The sequence below is a fragment of the Tachysurus vachellii genome, chromosome 2 (assembly GCF_030014155.1).
Source record: "Tachysurus vachellii isolate PV-2020 chromosome 2, HZAU_Pvac_v1, whole genome shotgun sequence".
NCBI classification, from domain to species: domain Eukaryota; kingdom Metazoa; phylum Chordata; class Actinopteri; order Siluriformes; family Bagridae; genus Tachysurus; species Tachysurus vachellii.
Window position 1 is genome coordinate 13,173,600 of NC_083461.1, and position 11,971 is coordinate 13,185,570.

Here is an 11,971-nt window from a genome sequence, read left to right on the forward strand (position 1 = left end):
TTATTCAACTGAACGCCTCTCTGTCCAATAGTGGGCCGGCAGCATACCAGCCCTGCTGCTCCCACCACCAGCACTGCCGCGCTTGCACAGGAAGGTATGTGAGAGTGCATCTCCTCACCTCTCCACCAGGGGGGGCCAGATAGCCCCATTCACCTTGTCCCCACAAACTTGACCCTCTTTTTGCTCCACCCACTCAGCATGTAGCCAGATGCCTGCCATGCCTGCTCTCAGAGAAACACGCATTTAATTTAATTTAAAAAAATAAATAAATTAATCACTGCCGGTTGGTCCAGGACAACCAAGTTCTTAATTTCTTACATGGCCTGGTTCTCATTTTTACCAAGATTAACATTCATGACCGTCATGTGCATCATGCACCTTCCTCACGCACCGTGGTCTTTAGCCTGCACTGTCCTTTAACTTTTAATCCAATATTGTTTAGTGTTTAAAGACAATAAGCAGATCCTGTCACTTGTAAATGTAAACCGTCTTTCTTGTAAACAGTGTTCGGCCACATGAGGAATAAACACTCCTCAGTTCCCTGAACTTAAAATGATTTTTCACCTCATACCCGTGGACTATTCTTCAGTGTATTTGAATAGTTCTCCCTGTTCTTTTTTTCAAATGTCTGACTTTTTTTTTCTTTTTACGTGTCTTGAATGTGAACGCTGATGTTCCAGGCAGGAGTCTGATCAATATCACCTCACCGCATTCATTATAGTGATCTCCAGTCAGCCCAGCATGACTTATCTGTTATGTGAATGTCTCTGCTTAGTTTAGTCCCTTATATGGGAGGTTCTATTTTGCCCCCCATTTTTAGAGCTGTTAGTTAGCGTCTGCTTTAGCTAGAGATGTTAAAACTAGCTCTCTCTTCTCTCTCAGCCAAAAACTCTGCTCTCAGCTAGTATACTACCAGGCCTCTTTATCCTGCCCAGGGGGCATAGTTTTCAGCACGCAGTCTTTCATCCCTTGCCAAAGCAGACTTGTTCAGCCCAGCTTAGCTACCATTCCCCTTTTCCTTCTCCCTTAAACCATCACCACCACCCCCTTGCTGAGAGTGCGGGGGTGTGCTACATGGCTGGGCAGGAGCGGGGTTGGCTTGCTGCCAACCGTCAGACCTGGTGTAGAGTGGCGCATGATGCCAGCAAGTGCCAGGTGGTCGGCATGAAAGAAACCCCACTGGAGGCCAGACAGACGATGATGTTCATGCTATGAGTCAGTAGGAAATGGAGTCTTAGCCACCCTGAAACAGAGGGGAAATTTGTTTGACATATTTTTTTTTTATTCTGTTATCATACTGATATGATCGATTTGGTCAACAGGTTTATTGCAACATGATTAATATTGTTAATTTTAGTTTTTGTCTGCTGAGAGATTTCAATGGTTGGATGCTTTATTTCTCCCACAATAAAGGCTAGCCTTTATAAGGTCTATACTACAGGTATGTCTTAGATAAACAGAAACACTTTTACTGTGGTGGTGATTGGCATTAATTACTTTGGAGTCATCAAGTCACAGCTCTTTCCACCAAGTGTCCACCATACCCAGTAAGTGTTTGAATATATAACATCATCTCATTGCAGATACTAGGATACTTGTTTAGATGCTTGACTAGTAGAGATCCAGTATCAGGCTTTGTCTTATCTTTTCTCCATCTTGAGCTTTTTGCTTTACTAACAAATCAACTGAGTTAAGAATTTGCTGCTTGACAGATTTTGATGCATGTCTCAGGTTTATGCCTCAAACAGATTATGCTGTTTTCTTTGATCCAGTGCTTGCAAGTAAACCATTTGTATCACAAGATGTTCTGTTTTTTTCTTGCTGCCCTTTCCCGCTACCTTTCAAGGGCATTTTCACACTTGGCCTAGATACACAGTCTGTACCCAGGATTGATTGAGGGCATCGTCACATGTTTGTTTCACACACATAATTTCCCTATAAGTGTCAAGTGAGAAAATGGATGACAATTGGAACAGATCTGTGTTTGTCTTATTCATATTAACGTCATTTGAACAGTTTTTATTAGAAACTGGTCCAATATTTAAGAGATGCAAGACCTTGTGTTTCATTGCCTTCTTTACACTATTTATCTAGGTGATATTTGGTCCTCTCATTAGACCAGGTGTTCATTCATTCATTCGTCTTCTACCGCTTATCCGAACTACCTCGGGTCACGGGGAGCCTGTGCCAGGCGTCATCGGGCATCAAGGCAGGATACACCCTGGACAGAGTGCTAACCCATTGCAGGGCACACACACACTCTCATTCACTCACGCACTCACACACTACGGACAATTTTCCAGAGATGCCAATCAACCTACCATGCATGTCTTTGGACCGGGGGAGGAAACCGGAGTACCCGGAGGAAACCCCCGAGGCACGGGGAGAACATGCAAACTCCACACACACAAGGTGGAGGCGGGAATCGAACCCTCAACCCTGGAGGTGTGAGGCGAACGTGCTAACCACTAAGCCACCGTGCCCCCCTAGACCAGGTGTTAGAAATGGGTAATAAGACATCTCTAACAAGTCAAACTATGTCTGTTATTTGCTGTTTAACCCTGGGAGCAAAATTGTAGCACTATTGATGCTAACTCAAGATCAGAGTTCACAGGTGCACACAAGATTTGTTCCCTGGTCCACACATGGAATCATGTCACATTCACCAAGCAAATGAAACCGCCTTTGGAATAAATTTCAAGTGTGAAAAAGCCCTTAAACAATCTTTTAGTGTGACTTTTTTTGCGCATGAGACAACTTGTACGACTCTACAAGCATTGTAATGTTTATGTTTCTTGTAAATGGCGACTTTGTGATTTAAGGACATTTCTTGAGATGTCTTGGTAAAGTTAGGGTAGGTGAAAGCAACCCAGCTTCTGACTGACTGCTTACTGTGAATGGTGAAAGGAGGGAGCAGTGACTGTAATGGAGGACAGTTGAATAATTAGTTTGTCTCGTTCAGAAACAATAAAGCATTTTGGAACTTGTTTTTAGTTTGACACTGCATGGCTGGCCGTGTGGTAAATTGCACCCACCATCTCATATTGAGTGAAGCATGGAACACCAGCAGGCCAGCGAAACGAATGATGCCTGCCATTTTCTTGCTCTGTGCACCCTCCTATTTGCATCCCTATTGATTGTTGTTTTTCTGTCTCAATCTTACCTTTCTCTCCCCATCATTCTTCCTCTCCACTTGTTTGCGGAAGGTAAGGAAATGAGTAGGGCTACCAAGCATGAGCCTTTTGACCTGGGTTATTGTAAGTGTGTTGTTGTTGAAAGGGTCACAGCAATATAGATTTTTTTTTAAAGGCTGTCCCCTGCACACCATGTAATTAGCACAGAAGTCAATCGGTGTCAAGGCTTACAAAACTCCACTGCCTTAAGACCTCTAAATCAGGCTGGGTGAAATCATGGCAAGGAAATCAATTGCTTACATTAGCTGTGATTTTTTTTTTTTTTCTTTTCTTTCATTATACAGTACATGTAGATGAAGTATAGTTTTATTTTCTGTCTATTCCAGGTTTTGCATAATAGAGATTATTTTCAAGTATGCAACTCCTGAACTACCATTGATGTAATCTGAAAGCTTTGAAGCATATAACTGTAGACAGTAAATGGTGGATACCAAGCTAGCAGTATGTATGGAATTGGCCGAAAGAGCACTGTGGGTGCTTCGGTATTGTTGGTTATGTTCTAATTCAGACTCGTTTTTCTTCACAGCATGCAAAAGTTTACTCAACAAAAAATCAGATGGTGTTAAGGTAAGAGAAGAAGCTATTATTACTCGTTAGAAGCTGTTGTTAGTAGTTATTAGCATTGTGTCTGCTTCTTAAATTAAAATCAGTAGAGAGTAATAATACATACAATGGATGTAAAAAAAAGTCTACACACCCCTCTTAATAAAATGGCATCTTGTTGTGAAGTGAAAATAAAATAAAATCTCCACCTTGTTGCAACTTGGAACTCTACCCACAATGTGAAATTCCAACATCTAAAAATTAAGTGATTTTATTTTTTCTAATTAGAATTTTTCAACTAAAAAGAAATGAGAAAAAAAAATGTCCTAGTTACATAAGTGTGCACATCCCTTAATAATTGGGAATGTGGCTGTGTTCAGAATGAACCAATCACATTCAATCCCATCTACAATAATAATTGTCATACAGCCTTCATCAGTGAAATAATTCTGATTAACCCCAAATAAAGATGCTTAAAGATCCTGCTTCTGTAGGATTTATTTCACATCTTTAATATGACCTTTCTTCTTGTGTACACTCATTTTACCTCTGCATTCCTTAAAATGACTCCTTATGCAAAATAAGTGGCAAGACGTTTAAACACGAACTGTAAAATGCAAAAAGCTGTAAAACGCTTTAAATAGTCACAGTTTTACAGTGATGGTGGTTGACTTTAGATCAATGTGGTGTTGCTGTGGACTGATATATCCCCATTTAAAATCTCTAAGGCTTGTATTGTGCACATTACGGTTCTCAATCTACTTTTTCCTCACACAGGACAAGCATGCAAATGTGTTGTCAGTGTAATCAGTTTAAAGTGTAATGTCCATTCTATCCCATGACCATAATATCTCATGGCATCCATCAGTCTGAACAGAAAAATGTTATATGTCTCCTTTCTGCTGCAGCCCCAGACAAACAACACTAAAAACAGTGTAATGAGTGCTGTAGTGAGTGCCCTGAAGGAAAGCAACATGGCTTCTTCCACACCAATGGTACCTAAATCTGCATTTAACAGCTCTTTACCCTTTACTCAGTGTACTGTGCTGTACATGTCAGTAGATCATCTAGATTCTAGTTTGCATTTGTTCTGCCTGTATTCTTTCATGCCATTATGCTGTATATTTTTCTGGTGGTGGTTTTTTTTATTATGTAAGCATGTCATGATTTCAGTTCAGTTTGGTAACGATTGTTCAGTCCTGCCGTTCTCTTCTTGACGCTATGAAGCGCGTAACCTGGATAAGCTTGCATGGGAGTACATACATCAATACATACACAGGGTTTTGTTAGCCAGATATAGAAGTGCGATAATTAAAGACAGCATGTTCTTTCAGGATTAGGCAATGCACAATAACAGTCACTGACTCAGTAGTTTTGTTAAGGAAACAAAGGAGACTGCAACATGTAAGTCAGTATTTAACATGCAGTGCTGGTTTAGCAGGGAAGGGGCAGGCGTGTGCGGGGTTGGATATCTGGATTTTTTGGCCACTTATGCTGTTTTAATATCTGATTTAGTAAAATCTAAAGTAAATACATCATTTCTCTTATCTGACTTCCAAAATTTTTTTCACTCGGTTAAATAAAAGGGGTCAGTCAGTGTCCTGAAGCGTATCTGCTTCCTCATCAGGCTCACTGGGAATTGGTCTGTAATGGAAGTTTTCTGTCAGTTAAATGAAGAAATGGACAAAACTCAGTGTACTCTTACCACAAAGGTTAACTTAAGGCTAGAAGAAGCTGAATAAACATAAACCAGCAGTTTCCCTGCTTAAAAGCAGCCATGAGATGAGAGCGGTGCACCCTGCGGGCTGAGGCAGAAGAAAGTGAATTGACACCTGAAATGGTCTGTGCTTGTACATGCTGCCTAGAGAGCTGAGTGATGAGCATCCTGAGACCTCCAACATGCACCAGTAGAGCACACTGTTAACCTCTCCCCCACGAACGGTCTGTTGTCAATCTGAACACCATCACAGGGCTAACAACAACAACCGTCAGGACCGAAACATGCAGCGTACTTATCAGAGCAGGCTTTTAGCAGGGATGCGGGAATTTAAGTCTAGCATGGAGCAGTGACTTTCCATTCACTATGGAATTTCTTTTCTTTTCTTTTGTTGGTTTGGAATGCAGTCTATTGAATGTCTATTACATTTTTGAAAATATAATAGACATTGTTATGGAACGTTCTTATGTATGAGTTGAACATTGCAACAAAGTCTTAATTATGAGTGGAAAACAATTTATTCAGTTATCTTCGAGCTCTAACTTTGTGAGTTGGGGCCGCGTCAGTAAGAAAACATGGTGGATTCAGCGGATGCAGCATGTGCAGTTGGCAGTATATTTGTTGAAACTGAACGAATACTCGTCTTAGAAGCCGAGTTCAGTTATTATGCATCGTTTAAGCACTTGTAGAAATGGTTTTATAAATTGATTAAACATCATAAAGAATTCACATCAAGCATGCTTTTTTTTTCATTGGTAGTTAATTAAAGTACACGTCTATCTTGCTCCAACTAAAATGACTTGAACACCGTTGATTTCATAATTATGACTTTCCAACTCATAAATACAAACTTTCCAGTGGGACATGAACACTGTCTGTATTGTGAGCATGCACTCTGTACCAGGCAATAAAAGCATGTCATCATCATCATCATCATCAAAGATACTTGTAGCATGAAGTCATCATTTTGTTAACAGCTGAAAAAATAACAATTGTTTTTAATTCTAATGTTTTTAATTCTTTTATTAATCTTACAGGAGCCACAGACCACAGTAGTGCACAACCCAGCAGATGGTACCAAGGTCAGTTGTTCTGGTGGATATGCTCTGGGAAGCAGGGACTAAGTGAAATGATTAATTTTATGGGCATCAGTGGAATGTTTTAGGGGGAAAAAAAAAACAAGTATGTGATCGATGTAAACTTCATGTTCTAATGTTGCCTACTCTCTCTGTCTGGTTCTTGTGATCTCCCTGTCACTGACACTCCTCAGGGCTCTACGGAGAGCTGCAACACCAATGAGGAAGAGGATATGAAAGGTAGGAAAGGTACACAAGCCTTCTCTCCTCTTTTCAGCATGCCTCAAGCCTCACGATGATGAGAGCTGTTGTAATAATGGGACTCACTCTCCTTGTCAAGCTGTGACATAACCACTGCTGCCATTTTCAGCAGTTAACTTGTAAGACTAAAAGGCTGCTGGTTAGCCAGTAAAAGCATTTAATACAGCAGTGAATTTTTAAGTGATATGATCATTCTATTGGTTTTGCATAACTGATGTATGAAGTGAAATGAAGCTATACACCCAGGCAGACAGGAGAGAGATTAAAGAAAGCATTGGGATGGTAGATCAAAATCTGCATCCAATGCACAGAGAATGCCAATACGCATGATTGTGGGCAGTGTTGAAACTAATATCTAGTGGAATTTCAATCCACAACCTAATCACTTGATTAATTTAGTACACTCGTGTAATCATCTGCATTTCTGTCTGCTTTTTTGTGGGAGAGTTTTCTGTGTCTGTGTGTCTGTGGTAACCTGCTGTATCTCTAGGTGTGTGTGTGTGTTTTGACTCTGTTCGCTGTTGTGTGCTGTGTCCCTTCCTTAGTATGTTTTCTAAGATCATGGTCTTGTTCAAAGGCTCAAAACATCCCTGCTGAGGCTTTTTCCCCTCATTTCCTCTCCTTAGTTACCTCTAACCTGAAAAGCATCTTATCTTCTCAGCCACATCAGCAACATGATTCAGGTGATGAGGACAGGAAATTGGAGAGAAGGCTCAGGGAAAGGTTTCACCGAGTTCACGGCTGTGATTACTAACGCTGCTACAGCTGGCTAGATGCTGTTAATTCAGCAGCTCTAGTTCATGCTGATAGAGCGAGCTGTGTATAGAGCAGGATACGCTGATGTGATTACCATGGAGTCCCATTGGCTATTTAGGCTGTCTGTGTTGTTATTAGGCCAAGGCTGAATTAATAGATCCATTTTATCCAGACAAATCCTCCTCCAGCTGCACCTTATGAGCGTAATGTTATTGTAATATTGATAAATTTGCAGCAGAGTGAGTGTGTGTTGGTGTGTTTTTCTCCCGGTGGTGTGCGTTGTGCTGGTTTTGGGGACATGCCAGTGGAGAGTGCTCAGGGTGCCAGCAGTGACAGTGCGGTGATGAGTCAGTGCAGTGCCGGGGACGAGCCGCCCGCTCTGGTGGCATCACCACAGTGCCCACCAGCCAGTAAGTTACAATCCTCTGCTGCCATGCAGCATCTTCTGCCCCTTTCCCATAATCCTCCAGACTTTTTCACCCCTGTGGTCAGTGTGTGAAGTCTTCCAGTTAATACTCAGAGCATTTGCAGCCACTCCGGCCTCCACTGATCAGTTTCCTTTCGAATCAGGCTGTATGTTACGCTCTTCTTTATTACTCCCCTCTCAAAACTCTTGGCACACATGCCACACTCTTCCTGATTTTCTCCTTTCCACTTGCTACTGATGATCATGCTGTAATTTACCCATTTCAGCTTTTCCATGCCATTTTCGGCACCTTTGGTCTCGTCTCCTTCGACCTCCTTTTTGAACATCTGTGATGTCTTCCGTTTGTCTTTACCCGCTTTATTTTCCTCCCAAGCCTGGATGATTTTCTAGCCCATAGCAATTTTTTCCAGTTTACTCAGAGGTCAGAGCTTCTCTCCCTTCAGGCACCATGTACCCCTTAGCCCCCTGTTCAGACAGATGCATTACTGTGCCTTTCTGTCATGTAGTTTTGCCACAGGGTAACCCATTAAATCGCTTGTCTTCATGGTTAATGTGATGTCACTCTGCCATGCTGTTAACTGCTGCTTTTAAATAAAATTCATCTTTAGAGAATCAGTAATGTAATATGATCTCCAACCACACCATCCTTTTACTCTGAACCGTAAATCTTTGTCTCAATAGAAAAAGGAAAACAAGATCATTTACAGGTACAGTAGGAGGTATTTGTTTAGAATATAGTTGAGTCATATAGTTTTCTGACTTTACTGGATAGTCTTAAGGAACCGTTTCTTCATATGATGACATATGTCTTAAGTCTTGAAAGTGCTCAGTGTCAATACCAGATCAGTGAAGTTAAAATGCTAATTTCTGTCGCATTTGGGATTTAAGTTAAATTGAGTGTAAGAGACAAAAGGGCAGAGTGGCACATCTTTATTTCTAGACTTTCAACATTTTGCATAACAAGTGGCTTATTTTTAAAACCATGAATGAATTCTAATGTTCGAAGGTTTACAGTAGGATAAAAGAGAGGAAAGAAAAGACACGTTTTCGAGTCCTTGAGGAAAGTTTTGTTAGCATTAAACTGAAGATAAATGACAGAGGCATAGTGATAAATTGTGTGGCAGTCTGGGGAAAACCTATCTGATGTTACACTGGCTGAAATAACTGCAAACAGGCCAGAAAAGAGTTTTTTTTTTTTTTTTTGGTCTATGATGTATTTTGGCACATCAGCCTTAAGAAATTACAAATGTATTTCCCCAAAATAACGTGAACAATAAGTTAATAAGTTTATTTATAACTTGTTCAGAGATCGCAGGGTGTAAAGAGGCAGTGTGTGAAACGTGGCGATATAGTCTGAGTGAATGTCACACGTTGATCAGGTTGTTGGTGCCTGCCAAAGCACCGTGGACACACAATCAGTTCAGATTGCAATCCTGCGATGTCTGAGACGGTCCTGATTAACCTGATTAACCTATGCCATGAGATCTCTGTTGTGTGCTCGAGCTTTCTATTTCAGTTCAGTAAAGCTTGTACTTGTCAGAATTAATATAGAAATAAAATCTTGAGATTCTACCAAATGAAGGGTTTATTGATGCCACCATACAATATGAAGCTCAGCAATTTGCATACATGTGGATTTTCTGTAAAGCTGCTTTGTGACAACGTATACTGTGAAAAGCGCTATAAAATTGGTTGAAGCGTATGCAGCAGAACCGCAAAGATTACATGCTCGAAGCCAATTGTGCTTTAACTGTAACACATTCCCCATCCTCCAGTCTCATCCTTTCCATTTTCTTTTCCATTTTTCCTCACTGTAAATTTCACTTCTTTTTCTGTTGCCTTTAGGCTGATTTAAAGATGCTGTATTTCCAAAACATCTCTGTTAACATACAGTATGGGCTGCACAATATTGATCATTGACTCCCAGATATCATATGCCTTGCGATTATGATATCACTTGCAGTATATTAAACAAATTATTCATTTCAACATTTATTGGTTTGTTTTTAATGGCCACACCAACACCACAATGACACGTATCAAATCACAGACAGAAAACTTATCTGGACCATCTGAGGTCAGTCACAGTGCATCTGCAATATCAGTGTTGTCAAAGCCAGTATGAATATTGTGCAGTCCTTACATATTGCGTCCCCCCCCATCTCTGTTTTTTTTTACTTTTTACAATATTGTTAATATTTATCCTCAATTTTCATTAACCATTCATGCTTTTTATCCATTCATTTTTGTTCTTCATGATCTGCAGCTGCCATTGGTGGATTAATAATGCATTGCTTTGTATCGTGTGCTTCTAACAATGGGGGTATTTGGTATCCTGTTTCACATGGCTTGCAGTAACCTGATGCACGCTATATTCTATTAAATGCTTTGGCCTGCAGCTAATTTTGCATGTTATAACCAATGTGGGTGTGGGTTCTTTGCATATCCTCTGCTGTCATCAGAGTGGTGTTGTGGTCCGTATTGTGTGTTGCAGCTGTGGGGCATGAAATAAAGCGCATGGCGTGGAACAGTTCGGGACATTCTTCGTGCCCCGAATTAGACTGTGCTCACTCTGTTCCTTATGCTTCGGCTCAGGGGGTCAGGAGTGTGGCCACAGCCAAGTGTAAGTGCTTTGGGTAGTTTAGAACAGACATACACATGCAGAGTATGCCTGTTGACACACTGAGGGGGTAGTAGGGCTCCTTTTGTCATATGAGGACGTGTTTAAGGATTTGTACTAATTCACATACACTCGCATGTACGTATGTATGTACACACCCACACACACCCCCCCACACACACACCACATCCCAAAGCTTTAGTAAAACAGTTATCAGTGTCTTTGATCGTAAGAAGCTTTAAAAATGACTCTTCATCCTTTTTCCTCTTTTTCTTGTCTGCTGTGTAGCTCGTAAGCAAGAGATTATCAAGATCACTGAGCAGCTAATCGAGGCTGTGAACAATGGAGACTTTGAGGCTTACACGTAAGCGAGACACCAACACAGCGTCTCTTACAATACTGAACAGACATGACTTCTGATAGCATTGTGCAGATTTTAAGAACTCAACGTGCTGAAATGTCTTTTAAGGAGAATCTGTGACCCTGGGTTGACTTCATTTGAGCCTGAAGCTCTGGGTAACCTGGTGGAAGGGATGGATTTCCACAAGTTTTACTTTGAGAACTGTAAGTTATAATATTTCATCATTCTTACATAGTATGTCTTTTTTAGTTAGGAGTTATTGAAATGAATAAAATCATAATTTTCCATTTGCCTTATGTTTGAAAATGGCTGTGTCTCATCTAGTGTTGAGTAAGAACAACAAGCCAGTGCACACCACTATCCTGAACCCTCATGTGCACCTGATTGGAGAGGATGCAGCATGTATCGCCTACATCCGCCTGACGCAGTACATTGACAGTCAGGGCCACCCGCGCACCTGCCAGTCTGAGGAGACGCGCGTGTGGCACCGCCGTGATGCCAAGTGGCTCAATGTTCACTTCCACTGCTCAGGAGCACCAGCTGCACCCTTACAGTGAAGTCTGCAGGGCACAGGCACGCTCTCTCACCCGCGCACACACACACACACACACACACACACACACACACACACGACATTCCACCCATTTCACACCCATCACATTCCACATCTTTCTAAACTCTGCTACTTTCTTGCAGGTTGCCTGGATTCCTAACGATGGGAGTGTTTGTTCCTTGTAGCCGGATGGGCACGTAGAGGCCGGATGGATGACAGCAAGTTACAGACACGCTATTGAAGAAATCCGATAACATCTAGTCCAACTGTCTACACCACCTTACCTGTCCAACCTTTGACCACTAGGATCCGGCTGCGGCTGTGGCCCCGCCCACAGGACGGTGCATGCATATGATGCCCACACGGGGGCGCTGTCTAGTCTTTTCCCATGGAATCATCTTTTTTTGCCCATTAAAGATGTCCAGAAGGTATTGTAAGTACTGATCTATGAGTTCATAAGTAT

The 11,971-nt window shown here is 41.4% G+C and overlaps 1 protein-coding gene across 15 annotated transcripts in view; it reads left to right on the forward strand.

Annotated features, from left to right (window-relative positions):
* Positions 1-11,971, forward strand: part of camk2g1 (calcium/calmodulin-dependent protein kinase (CaM kinase) II gamma 1) — a 60,888-nt gene that overhangs the window by 46,616 nt on the left and 2,301 nt on the right. For 3 of the 15 annotated variants that reach the window (XM_060897639.1, XM_060857145.1, XM_060857155.1), the window contains 11 exons: positions 32-94; positions 3,721-3,761; positions 4,646-4,732; positions 6,492-6,536; positions 6,725-6,779; positions 7,853-7,957; positions 10,469-10,597; positions 10,883-10,958; positions 11,064-11,158; positions 11,280-11,528; positions 11,652-11,971. The exon at positions 11,652-11,971 is cut by the window's right edge and continues 2,301 nt beyond it. In XM_060897639.1, the coding sequence (XP_060753622.1) occupies positions 32-94; positions 3,721-3,761; positions 4,646-4,732; positions 6,492-6,536; positions 6,725-6,779; positions 7,853-7,957; positions 10,469-10,597; positions 10,883-10,958; positions 11,064-11,158; positions 11,280-11,512 (929 nt within the window). In that variant the 3' untranslated portion in view covers positions 11,513-11,528; positions 11,652-11,971. The remainder of the gene's footprint in view (positions 1-31; positions 95-3,720; positions 3,762-4,645; positions 4,733-6,491; positions 6,537-6,724; positions 6,780-7,852; positions 7,958-10,468; positions 10,598-10,882; positions 10,959-11,063; positions 11,159-11,279; positions 11,529-11,651) is intronic. The other 12 variants (XM_060897647.1, XM_060857080.1, XM_060857089.1 and 9 more) reach the window with 12 other exon arrangements.